Source organism: Bombina bombina, chromosome 2, assembly GCF_027579735.1.
Source record: "Bombina bombina isolate aBomBom1 chromosome 2, aBomBom1.pri, whole genome shotgun sequence".
NCBI classification, from domain to species: Eukaryota; Metazoa; Chordata; class Amphibia; order Anura; family Bombinatoridae; genus Bombina; species Bombina bombina.
This window is the reverse complement of record NC_069500.1, coordinates 936,706,329-936,723,710: the sequence shown is the minus strand read 5'-3', so window position 1 is coordinate 936,723,710 and position 17,382 is coordinate 936,706,329. Positions and strand designations below refer to the sequence as shown.

The 17,382-nt window shown below is 36.4% G+C and overlaps 1 protein-coding gene across 1 annotated transcript in view; it reads right to left on the bottom strand.

Annotated features, from left to right (window-relative positions):
• The window catches only part of SDAD1 (SDA1 domain containing 1), a 79,345-nt gene extending 65,435 nt beyond the window's left edge, over positions 1–13,910 (bottom strand). The window contains exons 1-8 of the mRNA XM_053703399.1: positions 13,665–13,910; positions 12,206–12,310; positions 8,559–8,657; positions 7,353–7,463; positions 4,354–4,425; positions 4,158–4,258; positions 3,138–3,195; positions 2,640–2,714 (exon numbers count right to left, since the gene is read on the bottom strand). Coding sequence (XP_053559374.1) covers positions 2,640–2,714; positions 3,138–3,195; positions 4,158–4,258; positions 4,354–4,425; positions 7,353–7,463; positions 8,559–8,657; positions 12,206–12,310; positions 13,665–13,754 — 711 coding nt within the window. The 5' untranslated portion in view covers positions 13,755–13,910. The remainder of the gene's footprint in view (positions 1–2,639; positions 2,715–3,137; positions 3,196–4,157; positions 4,259–4,353; positions 4,426–7,352; positions 7,464–8,558; positions 8,658–12,205; positions 12,311–13,664) is intronic.
• Positions 13,911–17,382: the final 3,472 nt, after the last annotated feature.

Sequence of the window (17,382 nt, the reverse complement as noted above, 5' to 3'; positions counted from 1 at the left end):
AGGCAAAAAGATATTACATCTTAAAATGAGAAGGCCGATACCTATAGTATTGTGGATAAGCCCACGAATGCAGCTGTCAAATGCAGCGAATATATCAAAAAGGGGGGGGGGGGGGAGGTGGGGCCCACAATTTTAATGAGTAAGATTAACATATACACGGTATTTCAGTTTAATAAACTAACAAGACTAAACTAAACCTCCTTAAACGGGGAAAATTGACTAATAAATTATATTACCCGGCAAATGTCATCTAATAAACATTGATTGTGAAAAATGTGGCTGCCGTTTTATTACAAGTATGTAATTACTCCATAGCTTCTTGGTATATACGAGTGGGATATGCATTTACAGAGGCTACTTAGAATGAATACTTATGTCTGGCTATAGTTCAAAGCAGGAGCTTGTATGTATGTTGAGGCATTAGTTTGCAGAAACGATTTAGTTTTCACAATGACATCTGATCCCAAGAGTGCATATCGCTAGTTATAGAACAAGTATCAGGCAATGTAGTATATAAACACTGATCAGCCAAACTGTGAAGTTACAGTGGAGATGCATCCCTTATAAGAAAGCAGCGTGGCCAAAGTTTTTAACATATTATGAGAGTTATAACACACTGCAATTCTCAGCAAACAGCACTATGATTATGCAGCAGTTCAGAACCGTAACTAACAATATAACACATAGCACATAATAAAACAATGAAATAAAGCTTCTAAACTACACATATAAGTTAAACTAAAACAAGACAAGTCTTTGATGGGTTCAGCAGGTATGTGGACAGCTGCCGCAATAGGAAAAAATCTGAGTTAAGTAGTCCCCAACTAGATATGTGTGAGGGCGCAATTTACTCAGCCTTAATTGAATAACAAATTATACTGCCCGGCAAGTATTTTATATTAAACAGCGGTCTAGTGACTGACTGTGCGAGTCGCCCAGTATAAACAGTGTGGCCGCCTTAATATTGCATGCACGCAATTACTTAATAGTTTCTTGGTAGTTATGGGTGGGATGTGCGTATACATAGGCTACTTAAAATGATTAAGTATATCTGACTATAACTCCAAGCAGGGGTATATATATATATATATTTATTTATATTGAGACCTCAGTGTGCAGCAACGTTTTGATTCACCAAAATACATCTAATAAGAAAAGTGTTGGCAATGATCTTATTGTTAATTGCCAGCCAGACAAAGTACTATTAATAGGCTGAATAACACTGCCCAGCAAATCAAACAAACAGCACCGAAGCAGAGCAGAGAGGTTGATATACATAATGAAATGGGACAAAAGCACACATACAATCAAATATTAAAATATGCTTGATATTCCACTATTGTACATAAGCAAGGTAAAGACATCAGTTCATACAACCACTCCGCTACCCAGTCAGCAGGAACATAGGGCTGTAGTCCTGAGCAGATCACCCGACCCCAGCACGAGATGGAGTATGGCACTCATGCCTCAGAAGGATGCAGCTCTTTTGCAGATGGGAGAGGGGCTGCCCCACAGTGAGAAGTAGGTACAGTAGTGCAACAGTAGAGTAGCCGTCACCTCTCAAGTCCAACCTCGAAGGCTGTCCGTAAAGTGGTTTCCTGCGGTGGGGCAGTTACAGCTGTTGCCTGTCTGCTCTCCTGTGCAGCATAAGTTATGGGGCTGTTGTCTTCTCCCGGTGTGTACAGTGCAGCGCGGGCATCAGGAAGCTCGGGAGTTGCGTTGTCGCTCCTTGTCGCCTGGTTAAGACACTGGTCAGTCGTGTCGCCTGGACACAACATCATGCTGACGGTTGGAGAGCCGAAGTGAAGAGGATTAGGGACACGGATTGTGAAGCCGTCAGCGCTCTCATTCTTACAGAGTGCCAGGAATCCCGAGGTCTGGTGCGCCTCCACAGAAGTAGGTCTTGGGTAAGTCAGTGTATGGGGGACATCCATATCCTTCAATATCTCTGCTTCCAACATGACCAGGTAGTTTGGTTGGGGAAGAAGGATAGGGGAGTGTGACCCCTCCATCGGTGGTATAATACTGTTATCCAAGGTGCCGTTTTTCAAATTAGCTGATGAAATCTGCCGAGGCACATTTAAACATGTAGGAATTACATTAGGATGTTCGGGTGTGCAAAGCTCTCGCACTTCACAGAGGAGTTCCCCCATAGCTGTTGTTAGGGAGTCCAATATTGGCATAAATACATCTATTAGGGCCTCAGCAATGTGCGCCATCTTGTTTATCTGAGTGTGCACGTCTGCAGGTCCAAAGACAAATTTTAACTTTTCTGTGCCTTCTCGGAGGCCAGGAGTTGTAATGTCCTGATCCTGAATTATTCCCAGGCACAATTATTGCCAAGGGAGGTATGGATGGCTGGAGATTCTGCCACAATGCACTCAAAGCAGAGTGAAGCTGTGGCCATCTTGTTAAGCTGCCTACCGGAAGTCCAAACTCACCATTTTAAAAGGAAAAAAGGAATGGAGCAGATAAATGATAATGGGAACATTTTATTACAATTTCTAGAACGGAAAGGGAGGACTCACTTCAATTTTAGTGTGGGGACGCTATTCCATAAGGGTATTTCTTTATTTGAAATCAATATTTTTTCTTTTCTGTCTTTTATAAAAAGAATTTTAATAAATAAAAACACCCACCTCGGATTCTGAATCACTGTCTTGCTTCTCACCCTCATCCTTTCCGAGGAAGAACTTGAGAGCTGCAACAAGGATCTAGAAGAAAATATAGTTAAAATGCGTGAAATAAAAAGCTCTGATCATGCATATTTATTTTAAATCACATGACATATAGCGATTCTAATATATTCTGTACCTTTATATATATACTTTCTATGTACCCAACTTTAAAGATCTTTAAGAAAATACCTAAACCTTTAGCTCACAGAAAAATTAACTTTTGAAGTGGGCAGCGGAGCACGGGTAATTTGCATTTCACATCTATATTAAAAAAGTTATAGCGCATCTTCATTACAACTGATGAATGAAACATCTAAAATATCCCTAACATTCCGGATTTGATTTTATAATGGGGAGCGATTACCATCATTTTAAAAACAAGTAAGGTAAAGCCAAACTAATAGTTTGTACAAGAATATGCATGACTACACACTTATAATTACACGTGGGGTAGCTTACCTTTGTCACCTTTGAGAAGCATGCTGTAGTTATCACATTTACTGTTTTAGCATCGTTCCTATCAAATAACAAAAAATTCAACAGATTAAAGGGACAGTCTACACCAAAATAAACTTTCATGATTCAGATAGGGCATGTAATTTTAAACAATTTTCCAATTTACTTTTATCACCAATTTTGCTTTGTTCTCTTGGTATTCTTAGTTGAAAGCTTAACCTAGGAGGTTCATATGCTAATTTCTAAGACCTTGAAGCCCACCCTTCTTTCAGATTGCATTTTAACAGTTTTACACCACTAGAGGGTGTTAGTTCACGTATTTCATATAGATAACACTGTGCTCGTGCATGAGAAGTTATCTGGGAGCAGGCACTGATTGGCTAGACTGCAAGTCTGTCAAAAGAACTGAATAAAGGGGCAGTTTGCAGAGGCTTAGATACAAGATAATCACAGAGGTTAAAAGTATATTATTATAACTGTGTTGGTTATGCAAAACTGGGAAATGGGTAATAAAGGGATTATCTATCTTTTAAAACAATAAAAATTCTGGTGTAGACTGTCCCTTTAATACCTTTGAATACTTTAATAAATATAACATTAGGTTTATTCAACTGTTTGTATTTCAAGTCCTATCATACAAGGAACCTCGTGCAGAAAATATTACAATGAAGCAAAAAGAATTCAGTTTCACCTACTAGATAAATAAAGCATAAAAAAAGAGAAAATACAAGCTATTTCAAGGTTTAGTGTATATCAGGGCTCAACAATTCCAGGGCTTCTAGAATTTTACTCCTGGCTCCTAACTTTTTGAAATATTCTCCATATATCAATATACAAATACCACTGTCTGGCTACTAAATTTGAAACAGATTTGTCGACCACTGGCGTAAGTGATTTAGGAGTGTAGCATTTCTTGGTAATTATTTTTGGAAACAGTTGTTATCACAACCTTGAAATGTTGGAATCTAAAAAAGACAATTATCACATGATAAAATGACATAAATCTTGCTTTATTCTACTTACCAGATATTCCTTCTATACAGCTCTATCATGACATCCAATGAGATCTTTGCTGCTGTAGCATGGTTGTCTCTAAGCATTGTGTACATAAAGTTTTGTAGAGTCTACCAATGAATAAACAGACAAAATTAGCATATGAAGTATTGATCGCACCAATAATACAAGGAAGCAAAGTCTGCCAACTAAAGCAAAAACTTACCGTATTAACTTTGTTGTTTTTGTGCTTTGCATTTATGTTTTTAATGTCCGTTACGATGTGAGTATATAATGTCTAAAAGAGCAGAAAAATATCTTAATTCTTGATATCGGACATGGAGAAACAAGCGCAAGACAATATGTTTATTAGGTAATACATGTAATAAAATTATATTTAAAAATACTATTTCTATATCAGTGACTGAAGTGCAAAATATTTCTTTTTAAATGATTAACATAACAGCTTATCATCATAACACTACTAAAAAGGGACATATAATTTTCAAAATTCATTTTCCCATGCTTAATAAAGCATAGTTTAATCCCTTAACGACCGCAACATAGCCTGTACATCGCTGACCGTTAAGGGATTGCGTGGCTATTAGTCCCTCCCTCCATCCAGAATGCTTGCTAAAATAGCACGGTCTCGCCGCCACCTGAGAATACCATGCTATTGAAAACCGCACCCCCATAGAAAGACCAGCGACGTACAGGGTATGTCGCTGGTCATTAAAGGGGGGTAAAAAAAAAACAGAGTAAATTTAATTTGACGGTCTACGAAATGACTGTTTGTTCAGTATAGCAGCTCATGTATATCTGTCTCTAACTGGTTACAGCAAAGTAGGCAATATAAGCAACACTCAAAAACAACTTTAATATGTATGGTCACAGAGAGTAAAATAATACAGATTTTGTTAACCAAATGACAGTTTTAAAGTTTTTTTTTTTTAAAACATTATGTAAGCAGCTCTTTTGCAACACACTGCTCAAACACTGAATATACATCATATATAAAAATCAACACTGTCCCTTAAAATGCTATGTATTTACAATTTATTTTCTTGAAACAACAGCCTTAGAAGATCATGGGGTGTCTGGAGCACCACACGCTGTGGGTTTCTCTTCTAGTCACTGACCCGAAACAGCTATAGACGCATTGATCTGCATTACCACACTGGGATAGAACTAATCTTAAAAGGGACATGAACCCCCCAAAAATGTTTTCCTTATTCAGATAGAGAATAAAAGTTTAAACAAGTTTCCATTTTACTTCTATTATAAAATGTGCTTCAACCTCTTGGTATCTTTTGTTGAAGAAACAGCAATGCACATGAGTGAGCCAATAACATGAGGCATATATGTGCAGCCAGCAATCAGCAGCTCCTGAGCATACCTAGGTATGCTTTTCAACAAAGGATACAAAAACTGAATAAAACAAATTAGATAATAGAATAAGGAAAGTTGTTTAAAATTGCCTGCTCTCTCTGAACCAAGAAAGAAAACATTTGGGAATAATGTTGTTGAAGTGCAGGTGTGGTGAAAAGTATTCTACAAATGGAGCCCTTGCCCTCTGTACTGAGGTTCGATGACTGGAAACGTTGGGTTTTCCATTAAATTTTCATGTAGACGAAAGATTTAGGGCCAAACCAGCTTTATGCGCAGGGTTTAACTGACATGGAAATGTTACTCCAGTAGTAGAGCTCTTAGTTGACTAAGCATTGCTGCGTCCCATTATGTAATAATGTAATTATTGACTGTTAATTGTTATTTACTAGTGTGTTGTTCACAGCTCACCCAATGCATCACAGCTAGCTAGTATGACACAGTACAGCACTCCGAGTGACTTTTTAGTGCATGGACGGGGACAGTTTATGATGCTTTGGTTGAGAATAACTGACTTATAAAGGGATAGTATACCCCAAAATTTTCTTTTATGATTCAGATGGAACATACAATTTTAAACAACTTTCCAATTTAATTCTATTATCACATTTTCTTCATTCTCTTGTTATCCATTGCTGAAGGGACAGCATTGCACTACTGGTAGCTAGCTGAACACATCTAGTTATCCAATCACAAGAGACACTACTGACAGGAAGCTGAAAATATCTATTTAGCCAATCACAAGAGACAAATGTGTGCAGGCACCAATTAGCAGCAGCAACCACTAGTGTATGATATGTGCGTATTCATTTTTTAACAAGGGATACTAAGAGAATGAAGCACATTTGAAAATAGAAGTGAATTTAAAAGTGTCTTAAAATTACATGCTCTATCTGAATCATGCAGGTTTAATTTTGACTTTCCTATCCCTTTAAGTGGAGAAATGCATAACAAAGAAAAACATAAAAGAAAGGGGTGATTTTAAGAGGGCTACAGCTTGAAAGACAAAAGGGAGAGGTTCTGGATCACATTGGAGGGAAGGAAAACAAAAAACAAAAATTAAAAAAAAAAGAAGAAGAACAGTCTACAGTGGTTTAAGAACAGACACCAGAATAGGTAAAACAAAACCTAAAATCAGAAGAACACATCCAGGAACCTTAACTGCATGGCATCACGGTAAGCAGGCAGCAACCTATTGCACAAGAGCAGGGCTTGTCAATCATTTAAATCAGATCTTCACACTGCAGCTACACAACTAGCATTTTAGATATGCCCGTGTGATCTTTGAACGCTCAGGCACGGATGCTGCATCTGCAGCTTCATAAATAGGGCCCATAGTATTGCTCTTCCAGTACTGTTGTACTACACTGAAGCATTTTTGGTTCTTAAAATTTAACTTTCATGAGTCAGATAGAGAAAGCAAAAACGTTTCCAGTTTACTTCTGTTATATAATTTGCTTGTTCTCTTGGTATCCTTTGCTTAAAAGCATACCCAAGTAGGCTCAGGAGCAACAATGCACTACTAGGAGCTAGCTTCTGATCAGTGGCTGCACATATATGCCTGGTCATTGGCTCACCTGGGTTCAGCTAGCTCCCAGTAATGCATTGCTGCTCCTTTAACAAAGAATACCAAGAGAATGAAACACCTTTGATTTTATAGTAGAAGTAATTTGGACTATACGTCCCTTTAATATAACAAGTAATTTGTATACACAAAGCACCACTTTCAGCAAAACCTGCGCTAGCTTAAAGGCCAGTATTATAAATTATTTTCTTTAGAAACAGAATAAAATATTAATTAAGAGTATTAATATAATTGTGGGACATATTAGAACTTACCGTTCTCAAAAGTTTATCATGACATCTTAATAGTTCAAAGAAAAGCTCCAGAATAACCGAGGGGCTTACCAAATCCTTGTTTCTTAACATGATTAGTGCTTTACAGAGTGTCTGTAAACAAAGCAAAAAGGTACATATGAAGAATGCATACCAAAAACATACAAACCTAGAGAAGTAGGTATCACTTTGTATATATAGTACACATATTTAGTTGTGGTTATCAATAAGTACATGAGTAATTCTTAAAAAATAAAACAAAATGTCAATAAATTGTATAAAAACCATAACATACCAGATATGGTCACCCTCCATTTAAAGGGGCAGTAAACATACAGAATTAAATAACATTATCTTAGCAGTGACTTCATAAATTAAAGGGACACTGAACGCAAATTTTTTCTTTCATGATTCAGATAGAGCATGCCATTTTAAGCAACTTTCTAAATACTCCCATTATCAATTTTTCTTTGTTCTCTTCCTATCTTTATTTTAAAAGCAGGAATGTAAATCTTAGCAGCCAGACCATTTTAGGTTCAGCACCATGGATAGTGCTTGCTTATTGGAGGCTTACATTTATCCACCAATAAGCAAGCATAACCCAGGTTCTCAACCAAAAATAGGTCTGCTCCTATACATCCCATTCCTGCTTTTTAAATAAAGATAGAAAGAGAACGAAGAAAAATTGATAATAGGAGTAAATTAGAAAGTTACTTAAAATTGCATGCTTTATCTGAATCATGAAAGAAAAAATATGGGTTCAGTGTCCCTTTAAAAGCATTGCCATTTTTTTTTTTTAGTCTAAAGTTGGACCTACGCTCCAGGCTCTACTGAGCGGGTCTTGGATTTCCAAAGCGTTTCGCAGGCTTACTGGCTAGTTACAGCACGCCAAATCGTGCCATTGGACTGAATGTAGCTTGCTCCTGCTCTGGTGTAGTAGCAGAGTCCAACTTTACACTAAAAAAACTGCCAATACTTTTAATTTATGAAGTTACCGCTAAGATAATGTTATATAATTCTGCACTATGTGCAAAATGATATAACATTATTCTGTAGGTTTACTGTCCCTTTAATATATATAAAAAAAAAAAAACATCCTAAAAACATAGCCCTGCAAAAATAGCAACAACAAAAAATGTGTATAACAAAACAAGATTGCTTCAAATACCAAAAGATAAGCATATCTAAGTAATATTGCAGACTGAATACCATTCTCAGGTCTGAATCCATTAATGTGTGATGTGAAACGAGCAGTGTTTTCAGCAACTGGGGAAACTCTTCAAGATCCTTTGGATAACAATGCGCAACCTGAAAAGCACAACATAAGTTATGAGTTTTACTCAATGTGAAAATGGCACAGAAACAAGCTCAATAGCCAATTCTAGACATTTCTAAATAAATTAACATCTTGTTCGCAGTAATTGATTTTTTTTTTTTTTTTAAACAGCCAAACTTCACCCCACCACTTTCCTCACTTGGAGAAGCCAATCTGAGCTTGAGCCCACAGCTTACAAGTCTAGCCACAGCCATATTGTTAGCATCTGTTAAAGCCAATTAGGTAAAGATAAATATCAGGGTATTCCTCAAAAAGTCTGCAATGTGCATTTTCAGAGCTCAATTACATAAAAAGGGGACAAAGTAAATAATGAAAGTATATTGCAGTGTTGTTTTACTATCATAACTAAGCTATTTATATTAAAATAGCAAGGTGTTTACAGTCCCTTTAATGTTTTTTTGTTTGTTTGTTTTTTAAGTTTTGAAAGCTTTATTGTAAGTTATAAAAACAGTACAGGCATAAAAAGCATAGAAATATTACAGACTATGGCAGGGGTCAGCAACCTTGACACCGCAGATGTTTTGGAACTACATTTACCACAATGCTCAGACACACTTTAGGCTGGCTATCATGGGAAATGAATTTCCGAAACACCTGGGGTGCCAAGGTTGCTGACCCCTGAACTTTGGTGATATACACTTCTTATATTGGTTGTCTTTATGCTGGTTTAGAGAATATGAGAGTCCAGCTGTAGTTGTAGTCTTTTGAAATAGACGTGGTGAAAATTAGAGCTCAAGTAAACGTATACACAAAAAGAAAAAATGAACATTATAGCATAAGTAAGACATCTTAGACAACATCATACAAGTTACTTCAAATATCAGATAGTCAGGTACTAAGGCATTAATATATTTGTGTTTGCAAATGAAAGGGGGTAGGAGAGAGCATCGGAATGGTTATCACATGGCCTGTGAAATAGGGGTGGATGAGGGATTATTATTTTTTTTTTAAATAAAGTTAAAATAGAGAAGGGAATGGAGTGTGTGTTGTCGATGTGATGTAAAGCAAATGAGGCTCACCTCTTTGTGAGGCCAGATAAGTTATGTGGTGTGGAGGATGGTAATGGGATTTGGTCCAAATAGGGCTTATTGAGGTTCTCTCTTTCTATTTCATACGTCCAGCATCATCTCATGTTGCTTGATTGTCATTTTTGAGGTAGTGGTATCTCTCCAACTGAAGGAGACTTGACTTCACCAGTCTGCTATGGAGGGAACCATGGGGGTTTTTCCAGTGTGTGGAGATTATTATTTTTGTGCTAAAAATTATTATAAGTAGTACTGTTTGCTTTGCTCTGAATTTTAATTTAGGGAGACTCGTATATAACAATATCTTAGGATCTCTAGGTATAATGGTTTCTTAGATGTTACTTATATATGTTATTGCCTCTGATCAGAATTGATGAATATTGGGGCAGTATTTGCAACATGGTACATTCCCCAGAGCAGCCACTCCAGCATTTACCCGTGGTCAAAGAGTATATCTTTTTTTTAGTCTAGCTGGTGTTAAGATACCATTGTGTCAACAGTTTGTAGTTGGTTTCTTGGATCTGTGCTGAGATGTAGGCCATTTCATGGTGGAAAATATAGAATTCCAGTTTTTTAGGGTTAAATCCGTATTTAACTCCCTATGTTACGGCTTGGAAACGGAAGGGAGGAGGTGTTTTTCTGAGAGTAGGAGTTATTCGTAGAAAATTGATATCATGTGGGCAGGGGTTTGTTGAATTAAGCACAGTTTTTCAAAATCGGTTGATTGTCTAAGTAGGGACTGTTTGTGTGAGTCAATGTAATGCTGTATCTGTGCATGGGATAGCCAAGTGAGTGGTGTCTGGATTTGCGTTGAGAATGTTGTTAAGGCTCTGTTTGTTTTGGTGAGTTAGGTGAAATAGTGTCCCATTTTTCATGTGGAAGCCCTCCTGTGTATATGTCTCTTTAATGTGCAAGGTTTTCTTAGAATGGAGTAATAGGAGAGGCCTATGAGGAAATAGAAGAGGAGGTGTGAATAATTTTATCCCACATTTAAAAAAAATTCCTTCAGTATGGGGTATCTTTCGATGGATGCTGTTCTGTGTTTAGATGGAATCCAGGCGATAGTCCCGAATTGCTAGTTTGTAGGATAAATCTGTCAATTTGAGTCCAGTGTTTAGATTGGTCGTTTGCAGGATGATGGCTCGTCTATAGAGAGAAAGGTTTGGTACACCTAAACCTCCTTTTTCTTTAGGTAGATATAGGGTTTGTTTATGGACTCTAGGATTTATCCCGTTCCAAATATAGCCCTCTACGGATCTTTGCAGTTTTAACATGTAGTCGTGTGAAAGGGGTATAGGTAAAGTTTGTAGGAGGTAGTGAATTCTGGGGAGAACATTCGTCTTTATAACACTGATCCTACTTAGCCAAGAGATGCTTTTGCCCTTTCAATTAGAGAGGTCATTTATAATTGATCTTTCCAAGAGTTTATAGTTAGCTTTGAATTGTGTGTGAGGGTCTGATGACAGATAGAGACCTAATTATTTCATCTTATCTTTCTGAAGTTGGATGGGGCAGTGTGTTATGATTCGAGACTTGGTGTCAATTGGTATTGATATATTTAAGATCTCTGATTTTGCCAGCTTTAATTGTAGATTAGAGAACTTTCCGTATTCAACCAAGACTCGCAGAGTTTGGGGAAACAATGTTTCTGTGTTTATGATAGTTAAAAAGAACATTCTCTGCCTACATTGGTAATTTATGTTGTTTTGCTGATGGAGTTTCCTGTTATCTGCGGATCTCAATATAGATTACGAATAGTATTGGCGACAGGGGACAACCCTTTCTAGCCCTATTGGTTATTGAGAAACTCTCTGAGAGAAGGCCATTCACTGTCACTATGACAGATGATGTGGAATATAGTTTGAATATCAGGTCAATAAATTTACGACTGAATTTCATTTTTGACAGAGTGGCCCTTATGAAGGTCCAATCAACTCTGTTAAAGGCCTTTTCTGCGTCCATGGAGACCAGCAACAATATGATTGTTTTATGCATAAGAGATAAGTTGTAAGACTGAGTGTTATCTCTCGCCTCTCTCCTGGGATGAAGCCCACTTGGTCAGAGTTTATGGAGGACTTTGTTTATACGTGTGGCTATAATTTGTGCAAACTTTTTATATCAGTATTGAGCAATGAAATTAGGCGCAAATTTTCTGGACGATCAGGTGTTTTGCCTGGTTTTGGTAGAACTGTTATGAGGGCTTCTAGCATGCTAGGTGGGAAACCTCCATTGTCTAGTAGTGTGTTGTATAAGTGTGAGAGTAAGAATGGTGTGAAGTGTTTAATACTTAATTCTAAAGCCATCTGGGCCTGGAATTTTACCATTTGGCATATTTTTTATGGCTTTCCTTTAATGCTTCTTTAACTGCAAAGCATATTTTCCTAAAGCTACAAATACACTGTGGTTTTGTAAAACTGTCAATATCCCAATCTCATGCATCAGAATTAAGATCCATCACAGCCTCTACACCGCTACATAAAGACATAACTGCTTACCTGTGCCATAAACATAATAAGCGTTGATAGCTCTTTGTTTGGTTTATCAGGTTGCAGCTTGAAAACTTCAATATTGGACTGGTAGTGATTGAACTGCTGTAAGAACTGTGCAACAAATAAAATATGTCAGTTTTAATTGACAGAAAGAATACCAAATGCTGATTAACAAAAAACATGTCTTCCCCGTTTTAATTAATAGAAGTATATACAAGTTTTTATTGCTTTCCTTTAATAAAACATACTAAGAATCCAGCTGCAAGACTGAAGTGGAGTTAGCTCAGGAACTCCTACACATCAGCACGATAATAGATACTACTATTTTGGTGTCAGTATGTGAGAACCATGTCACAATTATTCAAATGCATATTTACAATAGGTTGAAACTCAATGTTTATGTGTTCCCTATATGATTGGCATACCTGTACACAAAAACATACAATTCCCTTGAGCCTGGTATGACATACTGGTTAATCTAACCACCATGTCAAGGTTTTGTTTTTTCCCCCAAAGAATAACAGTTCCTTATATTATTGGTCAGGTTCTAAGAATATTTTAATCTCCTTTCACATGTCTAGAATTTTAACAATGTAAAAACCATTGTTTAGTTGATTCAAAATCCCTATTTCAGTGATTATGTTTTGAATGTTATCAATAACTTAAAAATAAATGTAATGTACAAATTCCATGCTCAAAACAATTTTGAGAATTTGTTTTGCATTACTGACCCTGACTTATTACATGTTTAAAACTACAATAGGGTAAAACACATAGGTAAAGTCCATCTTTTGAGCCACAAGCACTGCAGCTTCTGAGAAGGACACAACCAGTGACTGGGGGCAACTGCAACTCCTGATTACTTATCTAGCTGTGTCTGGCTCATGAGATGCAATATAGTACCATATAATAATGCCTATACTCTATGTGTAGGCAATTCTGTGTTTATTTCACTCATCTGAAACCCTTGTTTTAGCTTCACTGCTGTCAATCTTCGTGAGTACCTGTCAGAGATCTATCCTATGTTTGTTAATTTCCTCTTATCTGACTGTACCAATGTCAATATCTCCTAAAGAGACATTATTTAATCTGCTGTATATCAAGATATTTTAGTATTAGTTGTTAGTAGCACAACTTTAATGGTTATGGATATATGACTATCCATCAACACAGTAACAGTTGACCCTGTAAGCCAATGATCATTTATATGGCTGTATTAGTTGTGCATAAACACACATATACTTAGCTTCATTAATTTCTGTTCCTGTTCTGCATTTTATAATAATTTAAAAAGTAAAATACGCAACAATCGAAAATCCCTAACTCTAAATATTACTATTCATGATATTAAAAACACATACAGCTGTCAATGGGCTCGTCTCGCTTCCATACGAGCTGGGCATTCCTAAACATATTACCCTTTGGCTATCAGTGTGCTCAGCAATATATCAGCTCTAGTACTCACCTCCTCATGGTAGGAAGGTGGATCTCGCTTGATCAGATTCTGCAGCTGCGGTAGGTTAGTGGGCAGCTTGTTGTTGTTTCTGCCGGACATGGCGATTGACGATTAGTAGACAACACAAAGAAGCCAAAGACTTTTCGGGACACGGCCTGACAAACACGAAGGGAAATCCTTGTTGCGAGTGTTTACTACATGCCAACAGAACCACACGTGTGTGCAGACACGAACGCCACCATATTGGATGACACTAGTATGTTTCGTCACTACGGATACTAACGAGCTGACAAAAGTCAATGTACTGTAAACGCAAAACGAATTGTATGTAGCATATGCCCCCTAGAGGATATTTTAGAAGTTGTTGTACTGCCAACCACTGGTGCCACAGCTATACTATTTAGTACCTGTAATACTGTATCTTCTGGGGATGAAATGATCTAAAATTACTAATTAATTATCTATATTCGCAAAACACTTCTAATTGAAAAACATATTGTGCCATATGTAATGTATGTGCGACAGTGTGCTTAGTGTTTTTTTTAATGATCTTGTTTTAATAATAATTAACGTATGGTACCACTTCTAAAAATAAATCAAAACTATATAGAATAGTGTCTCAGAACACCAAGGGCTAGATTAAAAGTGGAGCACAATTGATAATGCAGGGTGCTGGATTCAAATCTAAGCACAATAGTGCCCAATCTATTTTTTTCAAGTGGATTGTAAAAAAAAAAAAGATTACCAGAGAATCTTAACATGGCTGGCATTTTTAAGTGTGTTCTATACTTTTAATGTTTCACTCAGGAAGTGCTATTAGTTGCCATATTACACAAGCGATGAGTTAAAAAGGGATAGTAAAGTCAAACTAAAACGGATGATTCTGATAAAATATGTCATTTTAAACAACTTTCCAATTTGATTCTATTATCTAATTTGCTATGTTGTATCATTTCTAGAAAAGCATACCTAGGTAGGCTCAAAAGCAGCATTGCACTACTGGGAGCTAGCTGCTGATTGGTGGCTGCACATATATGACTCTAGTCATGGGCTAACCCGTTGTGTTCAGCTAGCTCCCAGTAGTGCACTGCTGTTCCTTCAACAAAATATATCACAAAAATGAAGTAAATCAATAATAGAAGTACATTGGAAAGTTGTTTAAAGGGACAGTTCACCCAAAATATGCCTCCCCTTTAAATTGTTCCCAATGATTCATTTTACCTGCTGGAGTGTTTTAAATTGTTTACAAGTAGCTCCTTAACCCTTATTTTGGCATTTGAAATAGCTAATTTAGCCTGTGGTATCACAACCTATACTGAAAGTTTCTATTCTATTGAATAGCCTAAGTAAACACAGCCAGCAGAAGAGATTACACTCTCAGTGGGGTGCAGGATAGTTAAGTAATAAAATGATAATTTTCCATTGTTCTCTCTATGTATTGAGCTTTGGTTTTCTAGACAAATATAAGATAAGCAAGCAAGTCTGTGTACACAACCTGATAACATAATGAGATCTGATATTACCTGAAGCTCAACCCATTGTAATAGGCTGTGGTTTAAAAGCACAAAACAGCTACTTCATATACTCTGCAGCTGGTATAACAAGTCATTGAAAATACATTCATATAAAAACAATTTTACAGTGTACTGTCCCTTTAAAATTGTATGTTCTATCTGAATCATGAAAGAAAAAACGTGTTTCATGTCCCTTTAAAGGGGCAGAAAACACCTTGAGATTTGTATATTAAATAGTCAATTATGCATAATGAAACTACTTTGCAGTATATTTTGATTATTAAGTTTGCCCCATTAGTTGTCTGCTGACTAAAGCCCAGATTGTCTCTTTCAAATAAGACAAATGGTGGAGTTTCTCTATTGACAAATAATTGCAGAAAAAAACCCATTTGTTTTGAAAAGGTAAGAATTGGCGGGTGTGTTATTTTTTAACAGTACAACAGGAATATATTGTAATTACAGAGTGTTTACTGACCCTTTAAAGGACCACTAAATACAGTAGAATTGCATAATTAACAAGTGCATAATAAAAAGACAATGCAATAACACTTACTCGGAATTTCACAAAAGCAGTGGATTTTTTTTCTTCTGACAAATGTATTTATTCTCCCATTTTCCGGCCCCTTGTATCATGTGATGGACATCAGCCAATCACAGACAAGTATACGTATACCCTGTGAGCTTGTGTACATGCTCAGTTCGAGCTGGTGCCTTGAAAACTATGCATATAAAAAGACTGTGCAAAATTTGATAATGGATGTAATTTGGAAACATTCTTAAAATTGCATGCTCTTTCTGAATCATTTAAAGTTTAATTTTGACTTGAGTGTCCCTTTAAGTGTTATGATTGAGTGCAACATAAAATAGCCCTGAAAATTTTTGCCCTTTTAGAGGCCTGACATAAAGTGTTGACACTTGAAAGTATGTACAACAAAACACCTAAACAATATATTAAAGCTATATATTTCAGTTATATGAATGCATATAGAATCTAAAATAAAGGTTTATTATTGAAACAAAATGTTTTAATAGTTATTTAAAGTGCTGGACTGAGAGGGGCTCACAGATTGATATGTATGTGTGTGTATTTGTATGTTTATATCTGTGTATGTATATAAATATATTTATTATATGTATGTGTATATGTATGTGTGACGATTAAGCCTTTCCACCCAGCCGTCACTCTGGGAAGAGTGTGGGCATGAAGGGGTTAATAGCACTCAGCCTCTGGTTCCCTAAAACCTTTATCTCTACAAAGGACCTAAAGGAACACCAAATTAACCCCCCAAATATTGCCTATACCACCCCAGCTTACTTTGCTGCCACCACCAAGAATTTTGAGTAAGGGTGTCTTGGAAACCCAATAACTCACACAATTTAACAATTAGATAACGTGCCTTTAACCTTGTCTCTTTAGAGTGTGAATTCAGATATTAGAGCCCAAAGACAGAATTAGATTTATATATGTTTAATAGCAAAAGACAAATACAAGTTACTCAGTGCCAAATTATAAAAACAGAAGACAAACAAAAATAAACAATACATGCAGAGATATAATTCTTTAAAATAAAATGGGACATAATAAACAAGCACAATACTTATACGTATTACCAAGTTTCTGTATACATGTGGAAAACTCACTTTTGATGTTACTCCTTCTTGTCCCAGGCAAGTTCTGACTACTTTTTCTGTTATGTACAACTATAGTTTAGTTTTTCTTTGTCTTGTCAAGACCACCGTCCTTGTTTTTATTAACGATTCTTTAAACATTCTATTCAACGCAAATGGTACAAAAGATATAGCAGACACCAGGGGGACGGGGGGGTCTTAAGACCACTGCATTCCTTACACACAGATGTTACACAAAGAGTAGTTCAGATAAACCTGGCAATGCTGAGACATACCACTAATCCAGGCATTAACTACTCCTCATGAGTGTATAATAACAGTATGTGTGAGTGCTTATGTATGTATGTGTGTGCAGTATTTTTAACTTGTATTTCAATTCAGTACCATAGTATATAATTAACCCCTTAAGGATTGGGCAGTTCAGACTAAGACTTCCCTAAAAGACCAGAACATTTGTAGCATTTTTGCTACTACATTTAAACAGAAATAGAGCCTTGTTTTTTTTTATTTACCTATCAAAACTATATATATATATATATATATATATATATATATATATATATATATATATATATATATATATA